This window comes from Babylonia areolata, chromosome 31, assembly GCF_041734735.1.
Source record: "Babylonia areolata isolate BAREFJ2019XMU chromosome 31, ASM4173473v1, whole genome shotgun sequence".
Lineage (NCBI taxonomy): Eukaryota > Metazoa > Mollusca > Gastropoda > Neogastropoda > Buccinidae > Babylonia > Babylonia areolata.
This window is the reverse complement of record NC_134906.1, coordinates 25015518-25039434: the sequence shown is the minus strand read 5'-3', so window position 1 is coordinate 25039434 and position 23917 is coordinate 25015518. Positions and strand designations below refer to the sequence as shown.

General features: G+C 44.6%; 1 protein-coding gene across 1 annotated transcript; it reads left to right on the top strand.

The window, feature by feature from the left end:
- Positions 1-3679: 3679 nt before the first annotated feature.
- Positions 3680-23288, top strand: LOC143276062 (aromatic-L-amino-acid decarboxylase-like). The gene is made up of 12 exons (XM_076580449.1): positions 3680-3880; positions 4447-4560; positions 10814-10933; positions 13317-13451; positions 14185-14328; positions 15591-15657; positions 17013-17107; positions 18774-18841; positions 19404-19497; positions 19855-19956; positions 20716-20817; positions 22414-23288. Exons 1-12 carry the CDS (start codon positions 3680-3682, stop codon positions 22612-22614), a joined length of 1443 nt encoding a protein of 480 aa, XP_076436564.1. The 3' UTR covers positions 22615-23288.
- Positions 23289-23917: the final 629 nt, after the last annotated feature.

The window sequence follows — 23917 nt, the reverse complement described above, 5'->3', positions numbered from 1 at the left end:
CAACATTCACGTCTTCAGTATAAGAGCCTTCCGCTTGCAATATTTTGATGATGGTAATTGGGGTGAAACGCTGTTAACGTCGTCTCTTTCGCCGTTCGTATGGAGAGAGTTAAAGCGTTGAGCTTTCAGTCGGAGTGTGCTCTGTTCGATCCCTCAAATCGGTGCTTCGCGGGTTGAGGGTGGTATGTAGTTAATTAATCATTTATTTATTCATTTATTCATTCATTCATTTATTTATTTATATTAGAAGCCAATGAAGTCTTATCAGAAGTGCAATTGGAAAACTCACGATGTCACTCTGGAGATAATACGAACTGCAAAATTAACTTTCTGCAGTAGCTGAAGCCAAGAATCAGGACAGCATGCAAAAAAAAGAGAGTTGAAGTAAACTAATCTGGACAAGATGCAGTTGGTGACAATTCCTTGTAGAATCTTCCACTGGGGATTGTTTTCAGCTCAAAATAACACTTCTGACAGACTTTCGTGACATGTTGTTTCCTCGACAGAGTGGAATCCACAACAAAGCCTGGGTTTCTTGAACTATCACCCGAACCTATGGTTGATGGCAGAAAACAGAGAAGAGTTTGGTGCTTCAGTTTTGTTGTCACACAGATTTAGCATGGAATCTGACGCCCATGACTTCATATCCTAGAAACAGTTTTGAGTCTGTGCGTCAGTGAACAACCTTGGGCGTGGGGGTGGTTACAGGACTGCTAAAGCTGAGAGTCATCTATAAATAGTTAAAGATCAATTTGCTTGATGACGGTAGAGAGTGGTAGGTATGCATGACAAATAAAACAGGACGAAGAGGTGAACCCTGTGGAACCCTGAAAAACAGTGGGGTTGGAGTATATGAGATATTACTGAAGGATAACACTTGACTGTGGTCTCTTTGTACCTATGAACGGAACCACTGAAGAGTGAAGGCTGAAGATAATTTCTAGACGAGAAGAAGAATTGTGTGATCGCTATTGTCAAAGTCAGCAGATTGTCAACCAGAAAAAAGAACACTGACAGTTTGCTGCATGGCAGCAAGTACGTCACTGACAACATAAAAAGAACAATTTCCCTGCTGTACCCAGAGTTTAATACGGGTTTAAGCGGATTGCGCTGGGTTTTCTTTTTATGAAAATGAGTTTGTTTAAGTACCATATTTTCTAGTATCTTTGTGACGAAAGGTAAATTTGAAACCCCCCGAAATAGGAGTATGGCTGCTTACATGGCGGGGTAAAAACGGTCATACAATCTAAAAGCCCACTCGTGTACTCACGAGTGAACGTGGGAGTTGCAGCCCACGAACTCAGAAGAAGAAGAAGTAGAAGAAGAAGAAGAAACCGGTCTTATATTCCTGAACTCATTCTATCTGTCAGTGCCTGTGTGTGTCTGTGTGTATAGGGTGTATCTTCTGCCTTTTTTTTTTTGCTGTGATTATCCATATCTGTAATTTGTAGTCTTGTATTGCTGGATAAAGAAAGGAGGAAGGTGGCAGAATGGTTAAGACGCTCAGCTGCCAATACAGAGAGTCCGTGAGGGTGTGGGTTCGAATCCCGCTCTCGCCCTTTCTCCTAAGTTTGACTGGAAAATCAAACTGAGCGTCTAGTCTTTCGGATGAGACGATAAACCGAGGTCCCGTGTGCAGCACGCACTTAGCGCACTGAAAAAGAACCCATGGCAACGAGAGTGTTGTCCTCTGGCGAAATTACGTAAAATGAAATCCACTTTCATAGGTACACAAATATGTAAGCATGCACTCAAGGCCTGACTAAGCGCGTTGGGTTATGCTGCTGATCTGCTCAACAGATGTGGTGTAGCGTGTATGGATTTGTCCGAACGCAGTGACGCCTCCTTGAGAAATTGAAACTGAAACTGAAACTGGATAAAGAATTTGTTTCTTTCCACCTCTTTGTCCGTATGTGCTCTTATTTTGTACAATGCACTGTTGTATATGAACTGTTTCATGTGAGGCGCGTAGAGACCATCCATGAGGAGTTTGCGCCAAATAAGTACAATATATATGACCATCAACTAACCAACGATTACAGAAAAAATAATTTTGTTTCAAAGACGACCACTCTCACAATCCTATTCTGCATTTCAGCAAACGCAGATACTGTGTTATTGTATTCCTACTACGCCATTCACGAGGGGCCATGGCTATTGATTTAATCATTTATCACGTGCTTCAGGAATCCACTGTCCATAGCCTATTAATCAGTATATAATTACAACACGTACAGCGTCACCACGCCCGTCCTCGTGTTTCTCTTGAAATCATCATACACCACTCTTAAAAAAAAAAAAGTCCTGATGTGGCCTTCGCGGTCGGCGGGACCAGAAGGAAAAGGTAGTTAATTCACCATCACACTGGTCTTTGTAACAGCTGCTCACACAAATAATGCAGACACTGAACACTCACAAGGACATCACAGCCCTCGCGTGGATTAGTACGGCACAAGTGTGAAACCCAGATCCCATGTTTGCATTGAGATAGTCTTGTCACCTATCATCATCACATTTCCCACACGAACTGGGCAAGCTTTACTATCCTGTCAACGTGACAAATAATGATAATTAACACTGTTGTCAGAAATCAATATCCATCATCTACTAATAGGAACCTTAATTAATACCACACTTCTTCTTCTTCCGCGTTCCCTGGCCACACTAGATTTTCAGTCCGGTCAGGACAGCGAAGTCCGAGGTCCGTCGCAGGGACCCCACCGGTCCCCACAGTTTCTCCTGGAGCTCCACCGGGCTGGGCCATGCCTGGCGTCTCAGAGCGTCGAAGGTGGGACAGGACTGCAGGATATGGGAGGGGGTCTGTGGGGCCTGTGCCACAAGGGCACTGGTCAGTATTTGATATCTTCAGACGGTAGAGGTGGGAGAGGAGCTGACAGTGTCCCGTTCGCAGTCTGAAGATTGTGACCTGTGTCGCTCTGTCCAGCTCATGGATGCCGTCCTTTTCGTCTTCCGTCCCGATGTCCAGACGTTGGCGCCATGCCTTCCTGAAGCTGTCTCTCAGTATCGTTTTTGCCTCGCTGTGGGACACTGGGTGGGCTGGCTGCTCTAATTTGCTGCCTGCCTTGGATGATTGGTTGTGAGCCACAGCTGTGGTTTAACTAGTCAGTTTCTGTCTATTTGGGATCAAAGGACAAGTCGTTATTCAGATTGTGTAGCATTTGTTGTTAGGTCTGTTCTGTCTCAATATGCCATATCTAAACATTAATGTGAATTAATTAGGTGTCATGTGTGTTTGTTTTAGAGTCCCCAAACTTTAGTCATTATCTTAGGAAGGGGTTTGCTTGATTTTTTTTGTCAAATTGAGAAATTGTTGACGTGCACCGCCATAAGGACGACACCCACTTAGGACAATAACATACCTACAACCTCTCTGTCTGGTTTATATACTATGATTGAAAAAAACCCAAACAAACAAACAACCCCCCCAAAAAAACAACAACAACAACAACAAACAAACAAACAAAAAACAAAACAAAACAAAACACCCCCCCCCACCCGCGCCCCCGAAAAAAACAACAAAAAAACAGATGCTAAAAATGACACTGACATTGTGTCTGAATTAAAAGGAAATATGTGATTCGCTTCAGAAAATCCTGTTCACAAAACAACGTAATCTCAATCAACAGCAGCTGCAGCAGCTACCCAAGCGACAAAAGCAATGGATGCTGAATCCTTTGAAAAACATGGCGTTGAACTGTTACGTTACGTCACTTCCTACCTGGAGAACATCCGGGATAGACCAGCGTTCCCGGATGTGAAGCCAGGCTTCCTGCGTGAGCTGATTCCCGACACGGCCCCGGAGAACGCTGAGCCTTGGGAAGCCGTCTTCTCCGACATTGAGAGAGTCATCATGCCGGGGGTCAGTCCGCCCTCCCCCGTTGATGGTGTCTGTCTGTCTGTGTGTCTCTTTGTTGCCTGTCTGTGTCTGTTCGTCTGTGTTTGTCTTTGTGTTTATCTGTCCTCTCTGTGTCCCCAGTTGATAGTGTTTGTCTGTCTGTCTGTGTGTCTCTCTGTCTGTCTGTGTTTGTCTCCTCTTTCGCGATCGATAGGGTCTCTGTCTGTCTGCCTGTGTGTCTCTCTGTGTATTTGTCTGTTTGTATTCGTCTCCTCTTTGTCCCCGATTGCTAGCGTGTTATGTCTCTCTGTCTGTATGCCTGTGTTTGTTTCCTCTTTGTCCCCGATTGCTGGTGTGTCTGTTTGTCTGTCTGCCTGTCTGTGTTAATCTGTGTTAGTCTGTATTCTCTCTGTCCCTGATAGTGTCTCTGTCTGTCGTTCTGTCTGTCTGTGATTGTCTGCCTGTCTGTTTCCCTCCCTTGTCGATAGTGTATTTGTCTGTTTCCTCCCACACATACAATCCTGTTTTCTGTGGCGAATACTCGCTGTTTAAAAAAAAAAAACTTTTAAAAGAAATGTTCTGTCTGTCAGGCGGTTCACTTCCGGTCTCCCAAATTCCACGCCTACTGGAACATTGAGTTCTCCTTTCCCTCCGTGCTGGGTGAGATTCTGAACAACGCCATTGGCTGCATTGGAAGTTTCTGGGTGAGTGAGTCAGGTGGTTAGGAACAACTATTTGGATTTCAGCTCCATGGGCTCTTCTTTTCCATGAGTGAGGTCTTTGACATAACGCGCTGCTGCTGAATATTCAACGTGAGAAGAGAAGTGGGAGTGGTGTGGCACCAGAGTAGTAGTAGTGGTGTGGCACCAGAGTAGTAGTGGTGTGGCACCAGAGTAGTAGTGGTGTGGCACCAGAGTAGTAGTGGTGTGGCACCAGAGTAGTAGTAGTGGTGTGGCACCAGAGTAGTAGTGGTGTGGCACCAGAGTAGTAGTAGTGGTGTGGCACCAGAGTAGTAGTAGTGGTGTGGCACCAGAGTAGTAGTAGTGTGGCACCAGAGTAGTAGTAGTGTGGCACCAGAGTAGTAGTAGTGGTGTGGCACCAGAGTAGTAGTGGTGTGGCACCAGAGTAGTAGTAGTGGTGTGGCACCAGAGTAGTAGTGGTGTGGCACCAGAGTAGTAGTAGTGGTGTGGCACCAGAGTAGTAGTGGTGTGGCACCAGAGTAGTAGTAGTGGTGTGGCACCAGAGTAGTAGTAGTAGTGTGGCACCAGAGTAGTAGTGGTGGTGTGGCACCAGAGTAGTGGTGGTGTGGCACCAGAGTAGTAGTAGTGGTGTGGCACCAGAGTAGTAGTGGTGTGGCACCAGAGTAGCAGTAGTGGTGTGGCACCAGAGTAGTGGTGGTGGTGTGGCACCAGAGTAGTAGTAGTGTGGCACCAGAGTAGTAGTGGTGGTGTGGCACCAGAGTAGTAGTAGTGGTGTGGCACCAGAGTAGTAGTAGTGTGGCACCAGAGTAGTAGTGGTGTGGCACCAGAGTAGTAGTGGTGTGGCACCAGAGTAGTAGTGGTGTGGCACCAGAGTAGTGGTGGTGTGGCACCAGAGTAGTGGTGGTGTGGCACCAGAGTAGTAGTAGTGGTGTGGCACCAGAGTAGTGGTGGTGGTGTGGCACCAGAGTAGTAGTAGTGTGGCACCAGAGTAGTAGTGGTGGTGTGGCACCAGAGTAGTAGTGGTGTGGCACCAGAGTAGTAGTGGTGTGGCACCAGAGTAGTAGTAGTGGTGTGGCACCAGAGTAGTAGTGGTGTGGCACCAGAGTAGTAGTGGTGTGGCACCAGAGTAGTGGTAGTGTGGCACCAGAGTAGTAGTGGTGGTGTGGCACCAGAGTAGTAGTGGTGGTGTGGCACCAGAGTAGTGGTGGTGTGGCACCAGAGTAGTAGTAGTGGTGTGGCACCAGAGTAGTAGTGGTGTGGCACCAGAGTAGTAGTGGTGGTGTGGCACCAGAGTAGTAGCGGTGTGGCACCAGAGTAGTAGTAGTGGTGTGGCACCAGAGTAGTAGTGGTGTGGCACCAGAGTAGTAGTGGTGTGGCACCAGAGTAGTAGTAGTGGTGTGGCACCAGAGTAGTAGTAGTAGTGTGGCACCAGAGTAGTAGTGGTGGTGTGGCACCAGAGTAGTGGTGGTGTGGCACCAGAGTAGTAGTAGTGGTGTGGCACCAGAGTAGTAGTGGTGTGGCACCAGAGTAGCAGTAGTGGTGTGGCACCAGAGTAGTGGTGGTGGTGTGGCACCAGAGTAGTAGTAGTGTGGCACCAGAGTAGTAGTGGTGGTGTGGCACCAGAGTAGTAGTGGTGTGGCACCAGAGTAGTAGTGGTGTGGCACCAGAGTAGTAGTGGTGGTGTGGCACCAGAGTAGTAGTAGTGGTGTGGCACCAGAGTAGTAGTGGTGTGGCACCAGAGTAGTAGTGGTGTGGCACCAGAGTAGTGGTGGTGTGGCACCAGAGTAGTGGTGGTGTGGCACCAGAGTAGTAGTGGTGTGGCACCAGAGTAGTAGTGGTGTGGCACCAGAGTAGTAGTAGTGTGGCACCAGAGTAGTAGTGGTGGTGTGGCACCAGAGTAGTAGTAGTGGTGTGGCACCAGAGTAGTAGTGGTGTGGCACCAGAGTAGTGGTGGTGTGGCACCAGAGTAGTAGTAGTGGTGTGGCACCAGAGTAGTGGTGGTGGTGTGGCACCAGAGTAGTGGTGGTGTGGCACCAGAGTAGTAGTAGTGTGGCACCAGAGTAGTAGTGGTGGTGTGGCACCAGAGTAGTAGTGGTGTGGCACCAGAGTAGTAGTAGTGTGGCACCAGAGTAGTAGTGGTGGTGTGGCACCAGAGTAGTAGTGGTGGTGTGGCACCAGAGTAGTAGTAGTGGTGTGGCACCAGAGTAGTAGTGGTGTGGCACCAGAGTAGTAGTGGTGTGGCACCAGAGTAGCAGTAGTGGTGTGGCACCAGAGTAGTAGTGGTGGTGTGGCACCAGAGTAGTAGTGGTGTGGCACCAGAGTAGTAGTAGTGGTGTGGCACCAGAGTAGTAGTGGTGTGGCACCAGAGTAGTGGTGGTGTGGCACCAGAGTAGTAGTGGTGTGGCACCAGAGTAGTAGTGGTGGTGTGGCACCAGAGTAGTGGTGGTGTGGCACCAGAGTAGTAGTGGTGGTGTGGCACCAGAGTAGTAGTGGTGGTGTGGCACCAGAGTAGTAGTAGTAGTGTGGCACCAGAGTAGTAGTGGTGGTGTGGCACCAGAGTAGTAGTGGTGTGGCACCAGAGTAGTAGTAGTGGTGTGGCACCAGAGTAGTAGTGGTGGTGTGGCACCAGAGTAGTAGTGGTGTGGCACCAGAGTAGTAGTGGTGTGGCACCAGAGTAGTAGTGGTGTGGCACCAGAGTAGTAGTAGCGGTGTGGCACCAGAGTAGTAGCGGTGTGGCACCAGAGTAGTAGTGGTGTGGCACCAGAGTAGTGGTGGTGTGGCACCAGAGTAGTAGTGGTGTGGCACCAGAGTAGTAGTAGTGGTGTGGCACCAGAGTAGTAGTAGTGGTGTGGCACCAGAGTAGTAGTGGTGTGGCACCAGAGTAGTAGTAGCGGTGTGGCACCAGAGTAGTAGTAGTGGTGTGGCACCAGAGTAGTGGTGGTGTGGCACCAGAGTAGTAATGGTGTGGCACCAGAGTAGTAGTAGTGGTGTGGCACCAGAGTAGTAATGGTGTGGCACCAGAGTAGTAGTAGTGGTGTGGCACCAGAGTAGTAGTAGTGGTGTGGCACCAGAGTAGTAGTGGTGTGGCACCAGAGTAGTAGTGGTGTGGCACCAGAGTAGTAGTAGTGGTGTGGCACCAGAGTAGTAGCGGTGTGGCACCAGAGTAGTAGTAGTGTGGCACCAGAGTAGAGGGAAATAACACAGACGGAGGTTGTCATCGAAAAAAAAAAAAGAATTCTGAAGTTTGAGCTTCAGTTTCTCAAGGAGTTGTCACGGCGTTCGGACAAATCCATACACGCTACCTCACATCTGCCATGCAGATGCCTGACAGCTGCGTAACCCAACGTGCTTGTCAGGCCTTGGGTGCATGTGTATGTGGAGTGATGGCCTGGAGGTAACGCGTCCGCATAGGAAGCGAGAGAATCTGAGCACGCTGGTTCGAATCACGGCTCAACTGCCGATATTTTCTCCCCCTCTACTAGACCTTGAGCGGTGGTCTAGACGCTAGCCATTCGGATGAGACGATAAACCGAGGTCCTATGTGCAACATGCACTTAGCGCACGTAAAAGAACCCACGGCAACAAAAGGGTTGTTACTGGCAAAATTCTGTAGAAAAATCCACTTCGATAGTTTCAGTTTCAGTTTCAGTAGCTCAAGGAGGCGTCACTGCGTTCGGAAAAATCCATATACGCTACACCACATCTACCAAGCAGATGTCTGACCAGCAGCGTAACCCAACGTGCTTAGTCAGGCCTTGAGAAAAAAAAAGAAAGAAAAAAAAAGGTAAATACATGAAAAACAGAACTACTACTACTGATAATAATATGTATAAGGCGCAAAAACGTGATGAAGTCAACTATAAGCGTAAAAAAAAAAAAAAAAAAAAAAAAAATTGTCAGCTTAGTGACAATCAATCAGTTCATCGCTCTTCACTGTCCCCTTTGCAGACACGTCTTCGTACAGAAAATTTAGTTTCTTGGTTGTTTTTTGTTTGTTTTGCTTGAATCTGAAGAAGAAGAAGAAGAAGAAGAAGAAGAAGAAGAAGAAGAAGAAGAAGAAGAAGAAGAAGAAGAAGAAGAAAAATGCATATTTCCCATTTCATTTCCCAAAAGGTTTGGTAAAGACCAACCAGTACGCGAACTTGTCTGGAGTTTGAATGCCAAACTATAAATAAAACCTATAGCTAACACCCCCAACCTCTATTACCCCTATCCTCCGGCCCCATCACCATCTCCCAACTCATCCACCTCCCCGCACCACCGCTAACAGGAACGCATAAATAAATAAATAAATAAATAAATAAATGAAAATAATACATTCCCATAAATTTTCAACACATTACAGATCAATGCTGTCTTTAAACAAACAAAACTTTCGTTTTGTTTTCACTGTTCTCCGTCTTCCTTCAACTTCCCCATTCGACACACATGTTTTTTTGTTTTTTTTTCCAACCCCTCGTCCTACCCGAACCCGTCACCGCCCTCCACCAAAAACAAAAACAGCAAACAATCATCGTCAACACTAGTCGTTTAACTCATCGTCAAGCGGACGACGAAGACGTGTCCCTTGCTCTCTGAAAATGGATCCTAACTCTTCCAGAGAGAGCGTCAGCACCATGGCCACCAGTGCCCACTTCAGTCCCTTGCCAAGGTTGATGAGGGCGTTCTTGTACTGACCTCCGTAGTTGGCTTTGGTGTAGCGCCACACTTCGTTCCTAAGCCATGGGTCCCTCAGATGTCGGGCGGCAAGCAATCTCTGGGTTTTCTCCAGTTCTGGAATGCCATCTATCTTGTAGCTCCTCCAGTCTGGCACCTTGAATTTGTTGGGGTCTGCCATGTTGTTCAGTTCGATAGGAAAAACAAATAAAACTGCACGCAGGAAAGAATACAAAAAATGGGTGGCGCTGTAGTGTAGCGACGCGCTCTCCATGGGGAGAGCAGCCCGAATTTCACACAGAGAAATCTGTTGTGATAAAAAGAAATACATATACAAATATTTGTGTACCGACCAGAGTGGATTTCTTCTTAAGAATTTTGCCAGAGGACAACACTCTTTTTCAGTGCGAGACTGTGACGACGATGATCATGACCATGACGTTGAAGATGACGATGACGACGACGACGATGATTATGATGATGATGATGATGATGGTGAGGATGCTGTTGTTGCTGATGTTGTCACCCAGAAAGGGAGACAGTCCTTGAGCAAGGAGGTTTGAAAGTGACGATGATGGATCAGATGGATACTCCCGTTCTTGTTGTCAGCTTTGGTCTTACAAGCCTTGCAGTATCTGTGGTGATATTGCTGATGGTAATGTTAAGAACAGCAGGTATACCGTGTGTAGACGGGCGCAATAGCCGAGTGGTTTAAGCGTTGGATTTTCAATCTGAGGGTCCCGGGTTCGAATCACGGTAACGGCGCCTGGTGGGTAAAGGGTGGGGAATTTTCCGATCTCCCAGGTCAACATATGTGCAGACCTGCTGGTGCCTGAACCCCCTTCGTGTGTATACGCTTGCAGAAGATCAAATACGCACGTTAAAGATCCTGTAACCTATGTCAGTGTTCGGTGGGTTGTAGAGACACGAAAAATACCCAGCATGCATGAAAAATGTTAGTAATGGTCAAAGTTATGACCGCTGAACATTAATGGAAGAAGAAGAAGAAGAAGAAAGCATAAAAATGATTACGATGGGTTTGTCAGGCCCACACTGTGCTGCTATAGTCCTTGGTTTTTGTTATTGTCACCACCCCCGAAAACAGAGTACGGCTGCGTATGTAGCGGGGTAAAAACGGTCATGCACGTAAAAGCCCACTCGTGTACATGCGAATGAACGTGGAAGTTGCAGCCCACGAACGAACTAGAAGTAGAGGAAGAAGTTATTGTCACCAGTGTTCCTTTTGTTGTTGTATGTCCGGTGTTGGTGATGTTAGTTAACTCACTCAGTACGGCCAGTCCTCTCTTCTCCTCTACACAGACCCCTCGGATGTCCAGTGGGTGTCTGAATGACCCAAACTTTAGCTTCCGTCGTCAGAATTGTGGTATTCTTTGTCAACATTCACCTCTTCAGTATAAGAGCCTTCCGCTTGCAATATTTTGATGATGGTAATTGGCGTGAAACGCTGTTAACGTCGTCTCTTTCGCCGTTCGTATGGAGAGAGTTAATCATGGCTGCTGCCGCTGTTGCTGTTGTTGCTGCTGTTGCTGTTGTTGCTGCTTTTGTTGTTGTTGATGGTGTGTGTTAATCCTACCGACAGGAATCCTGTCCCATGAGCGTGGAACTGGAAATGGTCACGATGGACTGGCTGGCCCAGATGCTTCACTTACCTCCCTTCTTTCTCTTCTCCCACCCTGGTCAAGGAGGAGGAATCATCGAGGTGGTGACTTTGATAAGTGTTGTCATGGTGTTCACCTTGCTTCTTTTGTTCCCTGGTTGTCTTCTGTCTGTGCTACGTGATGTCATTGTCTGGACACCTCGGTTCCCGGTTGTCTGTGCTTTATGTGTCATGATGTTCAGTTAGTTTCTTTTCCCCCGGGGTGACTGTTTGTCTGTGCCTGATGCTGTAGTGGTGTCCACCTTGTTTCTCTGCACTTGTGTAGTCATGATGTACACCTGGACAATCCAGAACCCGTTTATCTGTACTGTATGTTGTCATGGTGTTCACCTTGGTTCTTTTCCCTGGCTGTGTGTTGTCTGTACTCTGTGATGTCATAATGTAACCGGGACTCTTCAGTACATGGGTTGTGGTATATGTGTATTATATTGTCATGATGTGTCTCTTCGTTCTCTGTATGTCTTATGTTCTTTAATACTAATCGTGTACCCGGTTGTCTGTGCGTTATGTGTCAGGATGTTCAGTTAGTTTCTTTTCCCCCGGGGTGACTGTTTGTCTGTGCCTGATGCTGTAGTGGTGTCCACCTTGTTTCTCTGCACTTGTGTAGTCATGATGTACACCTGGACAATCCAGAACCCGTTTATCTGTACTGTATGTTGTCATGGTGTTCACCTTGGTTCTTTTCCCTTGTTGTGTGTTGTCTGTACTCTGTGATGTCATAATGTAACCGGGACTCTTCAGTACATGGATTGTAATATATATGTGTATTATATTGTCATGATGTGTCTCTTCGTTCTCTGTATGTCTTATGTTCTTTAATACTAATCGTGTACCCGGTTGTCTGTGCGTTATGTGTCAGGATGTTCAGTTAGTTTCTTTTCCCCCGGGGTGACTGTTTGTCTGTGCCTGATGCTGTAGTGGTGTCCACCTTGTTTCTCTGCACTTGTGTAGTCATGATGTACACCTGGACAATCCAGAACCCGTTTATCTGTACTGTATGTTGTCATGGTGTTCACCTTGGTTCTTTTCCCTGGCTGTGTGTTGTCTGTACTCTGTGATGTCATGATGTAACCGGGACTCTTCAGTACATGGGTTGTAATATATATGTGTATTATATTGTCATGATGTGTCTCTTCGTTCTCTGTACGTCGTATGTTCTTTGATACTAATCGTGTACCTGGTTGTCTGTGTTTTATGTGTCATGATGTTCAGTTAGTTTCTTTTCCCCCGGGGTGACTGTTTGTCTGTGCCTGATGCTGTAGTGGTGTCCACCTTGTTTCTCTGCACTTGTGTAGTCATGATGTACACCTGGACAATCCAGAACCCGTTTATCTGTACTGTATGTTGTCATGGTGTTCACCTTGGTTCTTTTCCCTGGTTGCCTGTTGTCTGTACTATGTGATGTCATGATGTAACAGAAACTCTTCAGTACCTGGTTGTACTTTACATACACTATGTTCCCTTCAGTTCTTTGTATGTTATATATGTTTTATAATATCGAATCATGACTTGTACTTTGGAGACAGTGGTGTGTCCAATTTGAAAGGTTCACAGGGAAATTTAGATGAATGTTTTCAATTTTTTTTTGGACACACTTTTAAAGATTTTTTGGAATGTGATTCTATAACCATCTATGTAAGACTTGATTTCTGAAAAGAGGCTTCTTTTATGCGAATGATAATTAAGAACATACAGATGAAGCATTTCTGTGAGGTGATTCATTTTTATGCATGAAAAGTCATCCATAGTACAAACAATTAGGTTCGATTTACTGACTAATTCATAGTCACCGATGAGTAACTTTAAGCAGTATGTGTCTGTTCATTTGTTAGAAGCTGAATATCACAGAGTTTGGAAGCATAGTCAATGTTAGTCTGAATAAACGCGTAAGTTTGAGACAATCTCTTGACTTTGTTTTCTCTTGAAGCAAGGAATTTGGTATGGTTTTAGGCCTTTTTCACCGGGATAGATTGTTATTCTTTAGACTCAGCGATTGAAATTCTTTCATTGAGGACTGGTAAATTCTGGGGTTTTGGTTTGTTTTTTTTTTTGTTGTTGTTGTTGGCGATTTTGCCTCGTGGAAATCCATTGTGTGTGGTGGTAGTAGTAGTAGTAGTAGTAGTAGTAGTAGTAGTAGTAGTGTGTGTGTGTGTGTGTGTGTGTGTGTGTGTGTGTGTGTGTTTGTGTGTGTGTGTGTGTGTGTGCTCGTGTGTTTATGTGTGTGTGTGTGCGCGCGCGCGCGTGCGTGCGTGTGTGTTTGTGTGTATGCATGTACGCGTGCATAATTGTGGATGTCGGTGTGTGTGTGTGTGTGTGTGTGTGTGTGTGTGTGTGTGTGCACTTGTGTGTGTGTGTGTGTGCACCTGTGTGTATGTGTGTGCGTGTGCGTGTGTGCGCGCGCGCGCGCGTGTGTGTGTGTGGTCAGGCGAACGCCAGTGGAGCCATACTGACCTGTCTGCTGGCCGCCAGAACACTGACCTTCAGGACACAGCAGCGAACCCAGCCTGACGTCACGCTTGGTCACGTGATGGACAGACTGGTGGCTTACTGCTCTGATCAGGTGTCTGTTGATCGTGGACCCCCCCATCGTTTACCCCCACCCCCAACTATCCTCTCCCTCCCTCCCTTGCTTGCTGTCTTTTCCGTGTGTGTGCATGCATTTGAGCATCTTGTGTGCTTGTCATCTCGAACGTGAGAACATTTTGCGTCACACTATGATTCATAGTTGTCAGTTTTTCTTACGACAGTGTGGTGGTTACTTTTGGCACGTGAAGTCCTGGACCGGATGTTGGTATTAACTCACTCAGTACGGCCAGTCCTCTCTTCTCCTCTACACAGACCCCTCGGATGTCCAGTGGGTGTTTCAATGACCCAACCTCTAGCTTCCGTCGTCAGAATTGTGGTATTCTTTGTCAACATTCACCTCTTCAGTGTAAGAGCCTTCCGCTGGTAATATTTTGATGGTGGTTATTGGGGTGAAACACTGTTAACGTCGTCTCTTTCGCCGTTCGTACGGAGAGAGTTAACCGTCACTGTGGCTGCTATCCGTGGATATTTTGGTACTGCTGACAACTACAAAACAATTGTACACATTTGAAATGTATTCTAAACACCTTTTGGGTATTATATATATATATATATATATATATAGATATATATAGATATATATATACGATGTTGTGTCAGTTCAAATGATAATGGAGCAGAGAACTGAAGACTGTTTATGATGGCATATTCATTGTTGAGGGGTTAATGACGATGGTTGTTGTTGTTATCGTTATTTACCTCTGCAGGCTCACTCATCAGTGATCAGGGCAGGGCTGGTGGGCGGAGTACGCATGCGCACTCTTGAGACTGACGACAAGGGGGCGCTGCATGGAGCCACTCTGAAGGCCGCCATACTGGAGGATTTGGGCAAAGGACTCATTCCTTTCTATGTAACTGTCTCTTTCGCTGTTCACCTTTTTGTCTCTGTCTGAATGTAAATTTGTCTCTTTTCTCTGTCTCTGTCTGTCCGTCTCTGTCTCTGTTTCTATCTCACTCTCTGTCTCTGTCTGCCAAGATCATCTCGGGATATCAAGCAGAAGTCCTTCTTTCCACTGGTACTTAAAAAGGTATTGAATTCACAGGGAAATTGAAAAAAAGAAATGTAAACACTGCAAGAATCCTAACCTTCAAACTAACGGACTTCAGCAGTGCACTGAGGTCACCATGAGAGCAGGGCATGAAAGGCCACAGACTTTGAGACTGTTTTGTTTATATTGATGACGATGAAGGAGGAGGAGATGATGACGATGATGATGACGATGTTGCTATGGAGGTCCATTTTGGTTTTGGGACTGCGTGACAAGGCTGTACTCTACGCTTCCTGTCATAATGATATCCCGGCGTTAACCAGGCCCGAGAGATACAGACACTTACAGTGTTGGTCAGGTAATTAGAGCAACACACCAAAAGACGCATCCTTGAAGTGGATGACACTCGACTGTGTGGTCCCAGTCTCCCCATATAAGCCCACAGCACACCCAATTCTGGTTTGGAGCCGGTCGCGGGCCGAAAAACCCACCTCCGCTGGGATTCGAACCCGCGTCCTCCCAGCCGTCAGTCCGCGACGCTAACCACTTCGCCACTCAGCAGTCATGATTGGTCCATGGTCAGTAGTGGCCAGAGGTGGTAAGTGGTCAGTGGTGGTCAGTGGTCAGTAGCGGTTAGTAGCGCTCAGTGGTCAAAACCAGTGAAAAAGTACTAATATTGCACGATCATGTACAAAGTGGTCAGCAGTGGTTCCAGACCTGGGTTAACATAACAGACCTCATGGAACCATGACTTTGAGGAACCAAAAGCCAGGAAACGTTTTTCCTTTTCTCGTTTGACAAGGTGGCAAACGAATTGGCTTCCACAGTTATTAGTCCGTTCATCGTTCTTGAGGTATCAATGGAGACAAACCTATCAATTCGCACAATGTGTAAACATTTGGCTCCATTTTAAGTATGAAGGGAGACAAACCAATTCATTCGTTACAAAATATATGGATCAAAGTATCAATGGAGAGAAAACAATATATTTGTATGATATGTAACCCTGTGTGCCTATTTTAAGTATCAAGGGAGACAAAACAATACATTAGTGCAATATATTACCATATGGCTCCATTTTGGATACCAAGGGAGACAAAAATAATAAATTCGTGCAATTTCAGCTGTGTGCAACACTCGGCTCAACACCCACGTGTGCCTTTGACAACTTGAAGGAACTGGGGCCTCTCTGTGAGTATGAATCAGGCCTACAACAAGTGTGATTATTTACACAAAGCGTGTTTGAGCTTGTGTCCCCTCCTCCTGGAAATTCCATGCTAGAAACGTCCTCTTTTCTATAGCTCTATTGGTTTAAATAATCTTTAATTGTTCAACAATACACATGATTACAATGCAATCAATGCGAAAAGAGCATCAACAGGCTTGAAGCTTATACTGTGCTCACAATGTTGCACTCCAATTTTAACATCGCGGCTGATGAACCATATTATCAATTGTATCAAATAACATTCACAAACAGTAAGTAATGAAATAATGAAATAAAACAAATGAACAAATAATACATAATATAGTAAAATAATGCTGATATCAATGTTAACATGAGATTAAAATTTATAGTCACCAAAGGAATCGGCCTGACAGAAGAGAAACACGAAGGAAAAACAGAAATTTAGAAGAATGGTGCGTAAGGTGGTGGGGGAGGGGTAACAGAGGGGAGAGGAGAAATTCTCACAGATCATTGGCCAATCCATTCAACTTTGAATATTTGGTCAGTCAAATAAATCCAACACGTATTTTACGAATAGAATCGTGTTGTAGCCGTTCTTCACAATACTTTCTAAGTTAAAATCTATTTGAATCGGAGATAAACTGGTGAACAGTTTGAAATATGAATATATTTGTATGAGTTTTAACGTAGATGTAGTTTGGAGATAAAGTTAAGATTGTGTTTGCCCGAGCTATATGAAAGTCTTGACAAAATAATAAATAATGTTCAGCAGTTTCGCTTGCAGTGCCACAAGCACAAAGTGGGTCGTTTATCAAATGTCTGTTGAACATATCTTCTCTTAAGTCACTAATCCCTAAACGAAGCTCTATTCATTTCCTTCTTTTGTCATTCCTTCACTATTGTCCGCTTTTTCTGCATTGCCAGTACATGTCCATTTCTTTTTTTTCATTTTTTTTTCAGCCTTGACACTTTTCTGCAGTCTGTGATAAATGATCTGTGTGCTGTTTTGCTCTTGGGATCAGGTTGTGATACTGTAAAGACTTGGATGTGAACCAGCTGTCCAGTCTGCAGTGGTATTTGCCTGTATGACATATAGCGTCTTTAAATGTACTTATTGTGTGGTTTTGAAGTATGTTACAGCCTTTTTTGGCGATTTTTTCCCCCCCGTAATCAGGGGTAATACGTTAAGCAGAAGGGCTGTAGTCCACAGCACAGTCTAGTCATATTTGCCTTAAGCCTTTCACTACCGGCCGCGGATATAATTATTTGCGGTTTTAGGGATGACTGCATTATCAACAGTCCTCCTTTTCGTTTTTTTTTCATGCACGAAGGTCTATCCCTTATCTGTGTCTCTCAGGTGAGGAACACAGCATGTGGATGCACGTGGACGCTGCCTATGCCGGAAGTGCCTTCATTTGTCCAGAGTTTCGTCCCTTGCTGGATGGAGTTGAAGTCAGAGCTCATGGTTGATGTTGAAGTGGAACACCTTTTATTTCTCTCTCTCTCTCTCTTTCTTTTTCAAGATAAGCAGTTGATTAAAAAATAAAATAAAATAAAATGAGAGAGAGAGAGAGAGTTTCAAGCAGAACAATATGAGAGAGAGAGAGAGAGAGAGAGAGAGAGAGAGAGTTTTAAGCAGAACAATATGCGTGAGAATAAGTTTATGCACGCTCTCACTGCGCACAGCCAGAGAAATCTGTTGCGATTAAAAAAAAAAAGAAATACAAATACAAAAAGAGTCTCCCCCGGTACACAGCCCACACTCAGTTCGTCGCTCGTTGTCCCAGTGTCACAACCCCCAGGGAGCTAGCTATCAATGTTAACTCACTCAGTACGGCCAGTCCTCTCTTCTCCTCTACACAGACCCCTCGGATGTCCAGTGGGTGTCTGAATGACCCAACCTTTAGCTTCCGTCGTCAGAACTGTGGTATTCTTTGTCAACATTCACCTCTTCAGTATAAGAGCCTTCCGCTTGCAATATTTTGATGATGGTAATTGGGATGAAACGCTGTTAACGTCGTCTCTTTCGCCGTTCGTATGGAGAGAGTTAAGACTGGGCACTGTTTTCATGGTGGAAGGTATCACGTCTTGCCACTGGACGTCATCTTTTGATATTCTGCCCTTCAGGACGATGGCCTCAGAACAAAGAGGGTGTGGACAAACGAGGTCCTCTCTCCTGACTTTCCTTCTGCCCTCGTGTGATTGTCAACAGTTTGGGTTTCGTTCTGCGTCCACTGTTTCGGCTGCACCCACAAATCTTTTGTTTAATTTATGTAATTATCAATGAACATTTTTGACCCCAGCTTCCCTCCTTTTCACCATTTATTACCTATTTCCCCCGCATTAATTTATCTTATTTTCATTATTATTATTATTTATTTATTATTAAAAAAAAAAAAATTTTTTTTTTTGTTTGGTACGCTTATAGTTGACTCCATCAAGTTTTTGTGCCTTATACATATTATTAGTAGTAGTAGTTCTTTTTTTATGTATTTATCTTTTTTTTTCCCTCAAGGCCTGACTAAGCGCGTAGGGTTACGCTGCTGGTCAGGCATCTGCTTGGCAGATGTGGTGTAGCGTATATGGATTTGTCTGAACGCAGTGACGCCTCCTTGAGCTACTGAAACTGAAAACTGAAACTTCCCCCGCAATCTGTTGTATCTGTGATGCTTTTCGCTCACTGACTGATGTTGAGGTGATTATTGTTTCTGGTATTCACGTGTATAACAAGATCATATTGTAAAACCTTTGTTTTTGGTCTGAAATGTCCCTCATTGAGTATTAAGGATGAGTTGGGTTTTTTTTTTCAGGAGGCAATCTTTAATTTAATTTTTTCAAACACACACACACACACGCATAAATGCATACTTGTATACAAAAAAAAAAAAAAAAAAAAAAAAGGATGAAAAAGAAGAAAAAGAAGAAAAAAAGACAACGAAAAAGACAACAACAAGGATGAGTTGATCGATCAGCAAAACTCTCTCTCTCTCTCTCTCACCCCCCCCCCCCCCCCCCCCCCCCCCCCCATTCCCTCGCCTTTCCCGATCTCTCACGTGAACCATTTTCAGATCAAGTTTATCCATCTTCACATTCGTTTAATCATTCATTCGTTCCACAGTACGCCACGTCGTTCAACCTGAACGCTCACAAATGGCTGAAAGTGACCTTCGAGTGCTCTCCCCTGTGGTAAGTTGACCTGACAGGAGGTGAGGGTCAGTGTGGTGCTCCAGGTTTGTCTGTCTGTCTTTTGGTATGTCTGTTTGTCTGTCTGTCTGTTTGTCTCCGTCTCCTGTCATTCTGGTTACCTGTCTGCTTATACGACTTTCCGTCATCCGTCAGAGTGTGTGCGCGTATGTGCGCGCGCGCGCGTGTGTGTGTGTGCGTCTTCTTTGTACGTGCCTGTGCGCGTGCGCGTGTGTGTGTGTGCGTGTGTGTGTGTGTGTGTGTGTGTGTGTGAGAGAGATAGAAAAACAGAGAGAGAAGGAAAGGCAGAGACAGAGAGAGAGAGAGAGAGAGAGAGAGAGAGAGAGAGAGAGAGAGGTCTGTAAACATTTATTTGAGAATACATCAACAGGTGAGGATGACAGTGAAATGATAACAATGACGATGATTGTGGTGGCAATTGTGGCGGTGGTGGTGTGCGGCTGTATTCACGCATGTTTTGTTCGTGCGTGCACACGTTACATGCGTGCGTGCGCGTGCATGTGTGCGTGCTTGCGCGCGCGCGTGCACGTGTGTTTGTGTGCAGGGTGAAGAACACAGACTATCTACAAAAGAACTTTGTGGTGGAAACTGCGTACCTGAAGCAGACCATGGGTGGTGACGTCATGCCGGACTTCCGGGTAAGCTGACGTCATCGGGAACTCTTAAACGTCACACATCCCAACATTGTTACACGTGCATGTCCTGTCTCTGTCCTTTTTTCTTCTTCGGCGACTAACACGCCACTGCATTTGTTTTCTAAATGGCAAACTAATAGTTGCATGAAAGTGATCAATAAATGGCACTTAACTTAAGCAGAATGTCGAGTGTTTGCATTCGTTTTCTAAATGACCAACTAATAGTTGATTGTAAGTGATCCAAAAATGGCCCTTAAGTAGAATGTCGAGTGTTTGCATTCGTTTTCTAAATGACCAACTAATAGTTGATTGCAAGTGATCAAAAAAACAGAGTTCAGTGAAGCGTGCCCTGTGTTTCAGCACTGGCAGATCTCAGCCACCAGCAAACCATGTCGAGCCATCAAGATGTGGTTTGTTCTGCGTCTGTTCGGTCTGACGGGACTGCAGAACTACATCCGACATGTCCGTCATCACTGCCTCTCTCTGTCTCCCTCTCTGTCTCTATCTCTTTCTGTGTGTACATGCGCATATACTAATGCAGTCTATGCAATAAAACGTCAAACTAAAATCATTTCAGTAATGTGCTTATAAGTGCATTTTTTGTTCATCTTTGTTGTTCACATCACATCACTGCAAATTTTGCCTGTGGTCTTGGGCCGAGCTGCAAAAGCGATTGTTGGAGAGCGCTAACGCTGATTCTATAGACTTGGGAAAACTCTGAGCACAAAGCACATTTAGCACTGCTCAGATCGCATCTGCTGCCCAACCCCGGTACACAGTGGTCATAAAGATGTATGCTGGTCTCTTGTATCCGCTACAGGTGCTATGATTGTATTCATCTGATGATTTCAGTTCAGTTCATTTGAGTTAATATTATCAGAGCAGAGTTGAGCTGAGCTGGGTTTAACTGAATACCAGGAAACGTCTCCCATCAGCGAAGTACAGTCATCCAATTGTCATATATATATATATATATATATATATATATATATATATATATATATATATATATGTGCAAATGAATGTAAAACAGCCAGATGATATTGATAAAAAAGAAAAAAAGAAAGATGACTTATTATTTCCTTTGTCTAGACAGAAACTGGTATTATTTCTGATAAATGCCTGCATTCTTTGTTACCCCATCCACACACACACGCATACACACACACACACACACACACACACACACACACCTCCCTCCCTCTCACCCCTTTGTTCCAGGACGTGGCCATGGCTCACGAGTTCGAGGCTCTGGTGAGGAGTGACGTCAGATTTGAAATCCCTGCTGACGTCATCTTGGGTCTCGTCTGCTTCCGTCTGAAGGTGCGTCAGTGTGCCATCTTCATTATTGTTGTCCCTTTTTACCATTGAACGAAGTCTGCCATCCTCACTGTTCTCGTTCTTTTTACCATTGAACGAAGTCTGCCATCCTCACTGTTCTCGTTCTTTTTACCATTGAACGAAGTCTGTCATCCTCACTGTTCTCGTTCTTTTTACCATTGAACGAAGTCTGTCATCCTCACTGTTCTCGTTCTTTTTACCATTGAACGAAGTCTGTCATCCTCACTGTTCTCGTTCTTTTTATCATTGAACGAAGTCTGCCATCCTCACTGTTCTCGTTCTTTTTACCATTGAACGAAGTCTGTCAGTCATCCTCACTGTTCTCGTTCTTTTTACCATTGAACGAAGTCTGCCATCCTCACTGTTCTCGTTCTTTTTACCATTGAACGAAGTCTGCCATCCTCACTGTTCTCGTTCTTTTTACCCTGGAACGAAGTCTGTCATCCTCACTGTTCTCGTTCTTTTTACCATTGAACGAAGTCTGTCATCCTCACTGTTCTCGTTCTTTTTACCATTGAACGAAGTCTGCCATCCTCACTGTTCTCGTTCTTTTTACCATTGAACGAAGTCTGTCATCCTCACTGTTCTCGTTCTTTTTACCATTGAACGAAGTCTGCCATCCTCACTGTTCTCGTTCTTTTTACCATTGAACGAAGTCTGTCAGTCATCCTCACTGTTCTCGTTCTTTTTACCCTTGAACGAAGTCTGCCATCCTCACTGTTCTCGTTCTTTTTACCCTTGAACGAAGTCTGTCATCCTCACTGTTCTCGTTCTTTTTACCCTTGAACGAAGTCTGCCATCCTCACTGTTCTCGTTCTTTTTACCATTGAACGAAGTCTGCCATCCTCACTGTTCTCGTTCTTTTTACCATTGAACGAAGTCTGCCATCCTCACTGTTCTCGTTCTTTTTACCCTTGAACAAAGTATCACAGATAGCAAACATTGTTTTGAATCAGCAACAGGACTGACGATCTTTTGGAAGAGCGGGAAGGGAATGGGAAGGGTAGATGACGTTGTGATCTGTGTGACGTCAAATTTCAGACGTCAAAATCTAGACTGACTAATTTTCGTTCCTGTGTCCAGAGTCTTCTTCAGTTTTCTTTGTCAGTTACTTAGACTTGAAAGGGTTGTTTAAATAAAACGGAATACTCTGTTTTGTGTGAGAAATGTGTTCTGTAATTTATTTAGAGGGTTAGGTTGTTGTTTTTCTCCGTAACCTAGTCATCTGGTTATTTCAGTGACTTGTAAAGGGTGTTTGACTGAAACCGAGATGATGTATTTTGGTGTAAAAGAAAAGTGTGTTTTGTAGTTTCTCTGTTTAGTTTGCTGGTTTTTTGTTGTTGTTTTTTCTTGTTTTGTAGTTTCTTTGTTTAGTAGGCCTTTAAAAAAATGTCGCTGCTTTTTTACGTGAAACAATAAGCTGATTCGTGAGTTTATCCACTTTATCACCAACCTTAGCAACCTGACCACCACTCAAGTTCTGGTGAAGGGTGGAGTAAATCCTCCTCCATGCGAGAATCGAACCCAGGCCACAACTCCACCGTTCATTGAAGTTGTGTGACCCTTTCTGTCGGCCAGGGCCCCAACACGCTGACTGAACGTCTGCTGAAGGAGCTTCGTGAGGACCACAAGGTCCACATTTTGCCCGCCATGATGAAGGACGTCTATTTCCTCCGCCTCGCCATTTGTGGGCCCTACGTCACCAGCTCTGACATCAAGTATACTTGGGACGTCATCAGACAGGCTGCTGACGTCATCCTCGGTTTTTCCAAGAAATAGCTTCGACTTCTCCTTCATCACGTATGTCTGAGTGGGTGGATAGATGGGTGGATAAAAAAAAGGCAAAAAAAAAGGGGACAAAACAACAACTGAATCTTTGCTCTTCCGTTCCCCAAACGTCCAACCCTCATTCTGTCTTCCACTGTCTGTTGAAGTTGGTGTTCATGACATCATCTTCACAAACAGAAAAAGAAATTACTCTTGATTCAGAACTGTCAATGAAACATGTTTTAAAAAACGTTCCAGGCTGTATTCAAGAGGGCATGTGACCGCACCCAAATGGCAATGTCTTCATTGCTACAGACTGTAAGAAAACAGAAACTGCACTTACACGCTGCTTTAGATGTGTATCAGAAAAAAAAGTTATATACCTACCTGTTCTAACATATGGATGTGAAATATGGCGATGAGAGAATCTCCGAAAAATTGCAGACAAAATTTCTGAAAATACTATTCCGTTGATAACGAAATATAATGTCGGTTCTGTAACTTTGAGAGACAGGTATATTTTCTATGCCAGTCCTCATCAAATGTAGACAGTTCCATTACTTTGAGGGACAGGTATATTTTCTATGCAAGTCCCCGTCAAATGTAGACAGTTCCGTTACTTTGAGAGACAGGTATATTTTCTACGGCAGTCCTCGTGAAATGTAGACAGTTCCGTTAGTTTGAGAGACAGGTATATTTTCTATGCAAGTCCCCGTCAAATGTAGACAGTTCCGTTAGTTTGAGAGACAGGTATATTTTCTATGCAAGTCCCCGTCAAATGTAGACAGTTCCGTTACTTTGAGAGACAGGTATATTTTCTATGCCATTCCTCGTCAAATGCAGACAGTTCCGTTACTTTGAGAGACAGGTATATTTTCTATGCAAGTCCCCGTCAAATGTAGACAGTTCCGTTACTTTGAGAGACAGGTATATTTTCTATGCCATTCCTCGTCAAATGTAGAATTGTAAAGTTTTTGTTCATGATTAACGACGCAGATAGCAAACAACATGTAGAGCATATTCCAGTTCATACACAGTATGCCCTGACTATATCGTACCTCAAAGTGGCTGCACTTCGCAAAGAATATTTTGTCTTGAATGATTGTCTTCGGTTTTCTCAACAGTTCTTTTGCAGAGATGTCATACGAAGTTTAGAATTATCATATACATACAGTCGTCGAGAAAATCGCTTGAAGTGAGATCTAAATCCCTGTTTTATAATAATATGACTTAACCATTGTCAAGAAATCTTCTCGCATTTTCTGCATAAATACATACATTTATAATCGTTGATAAAATTCCATTGCAGTAATCA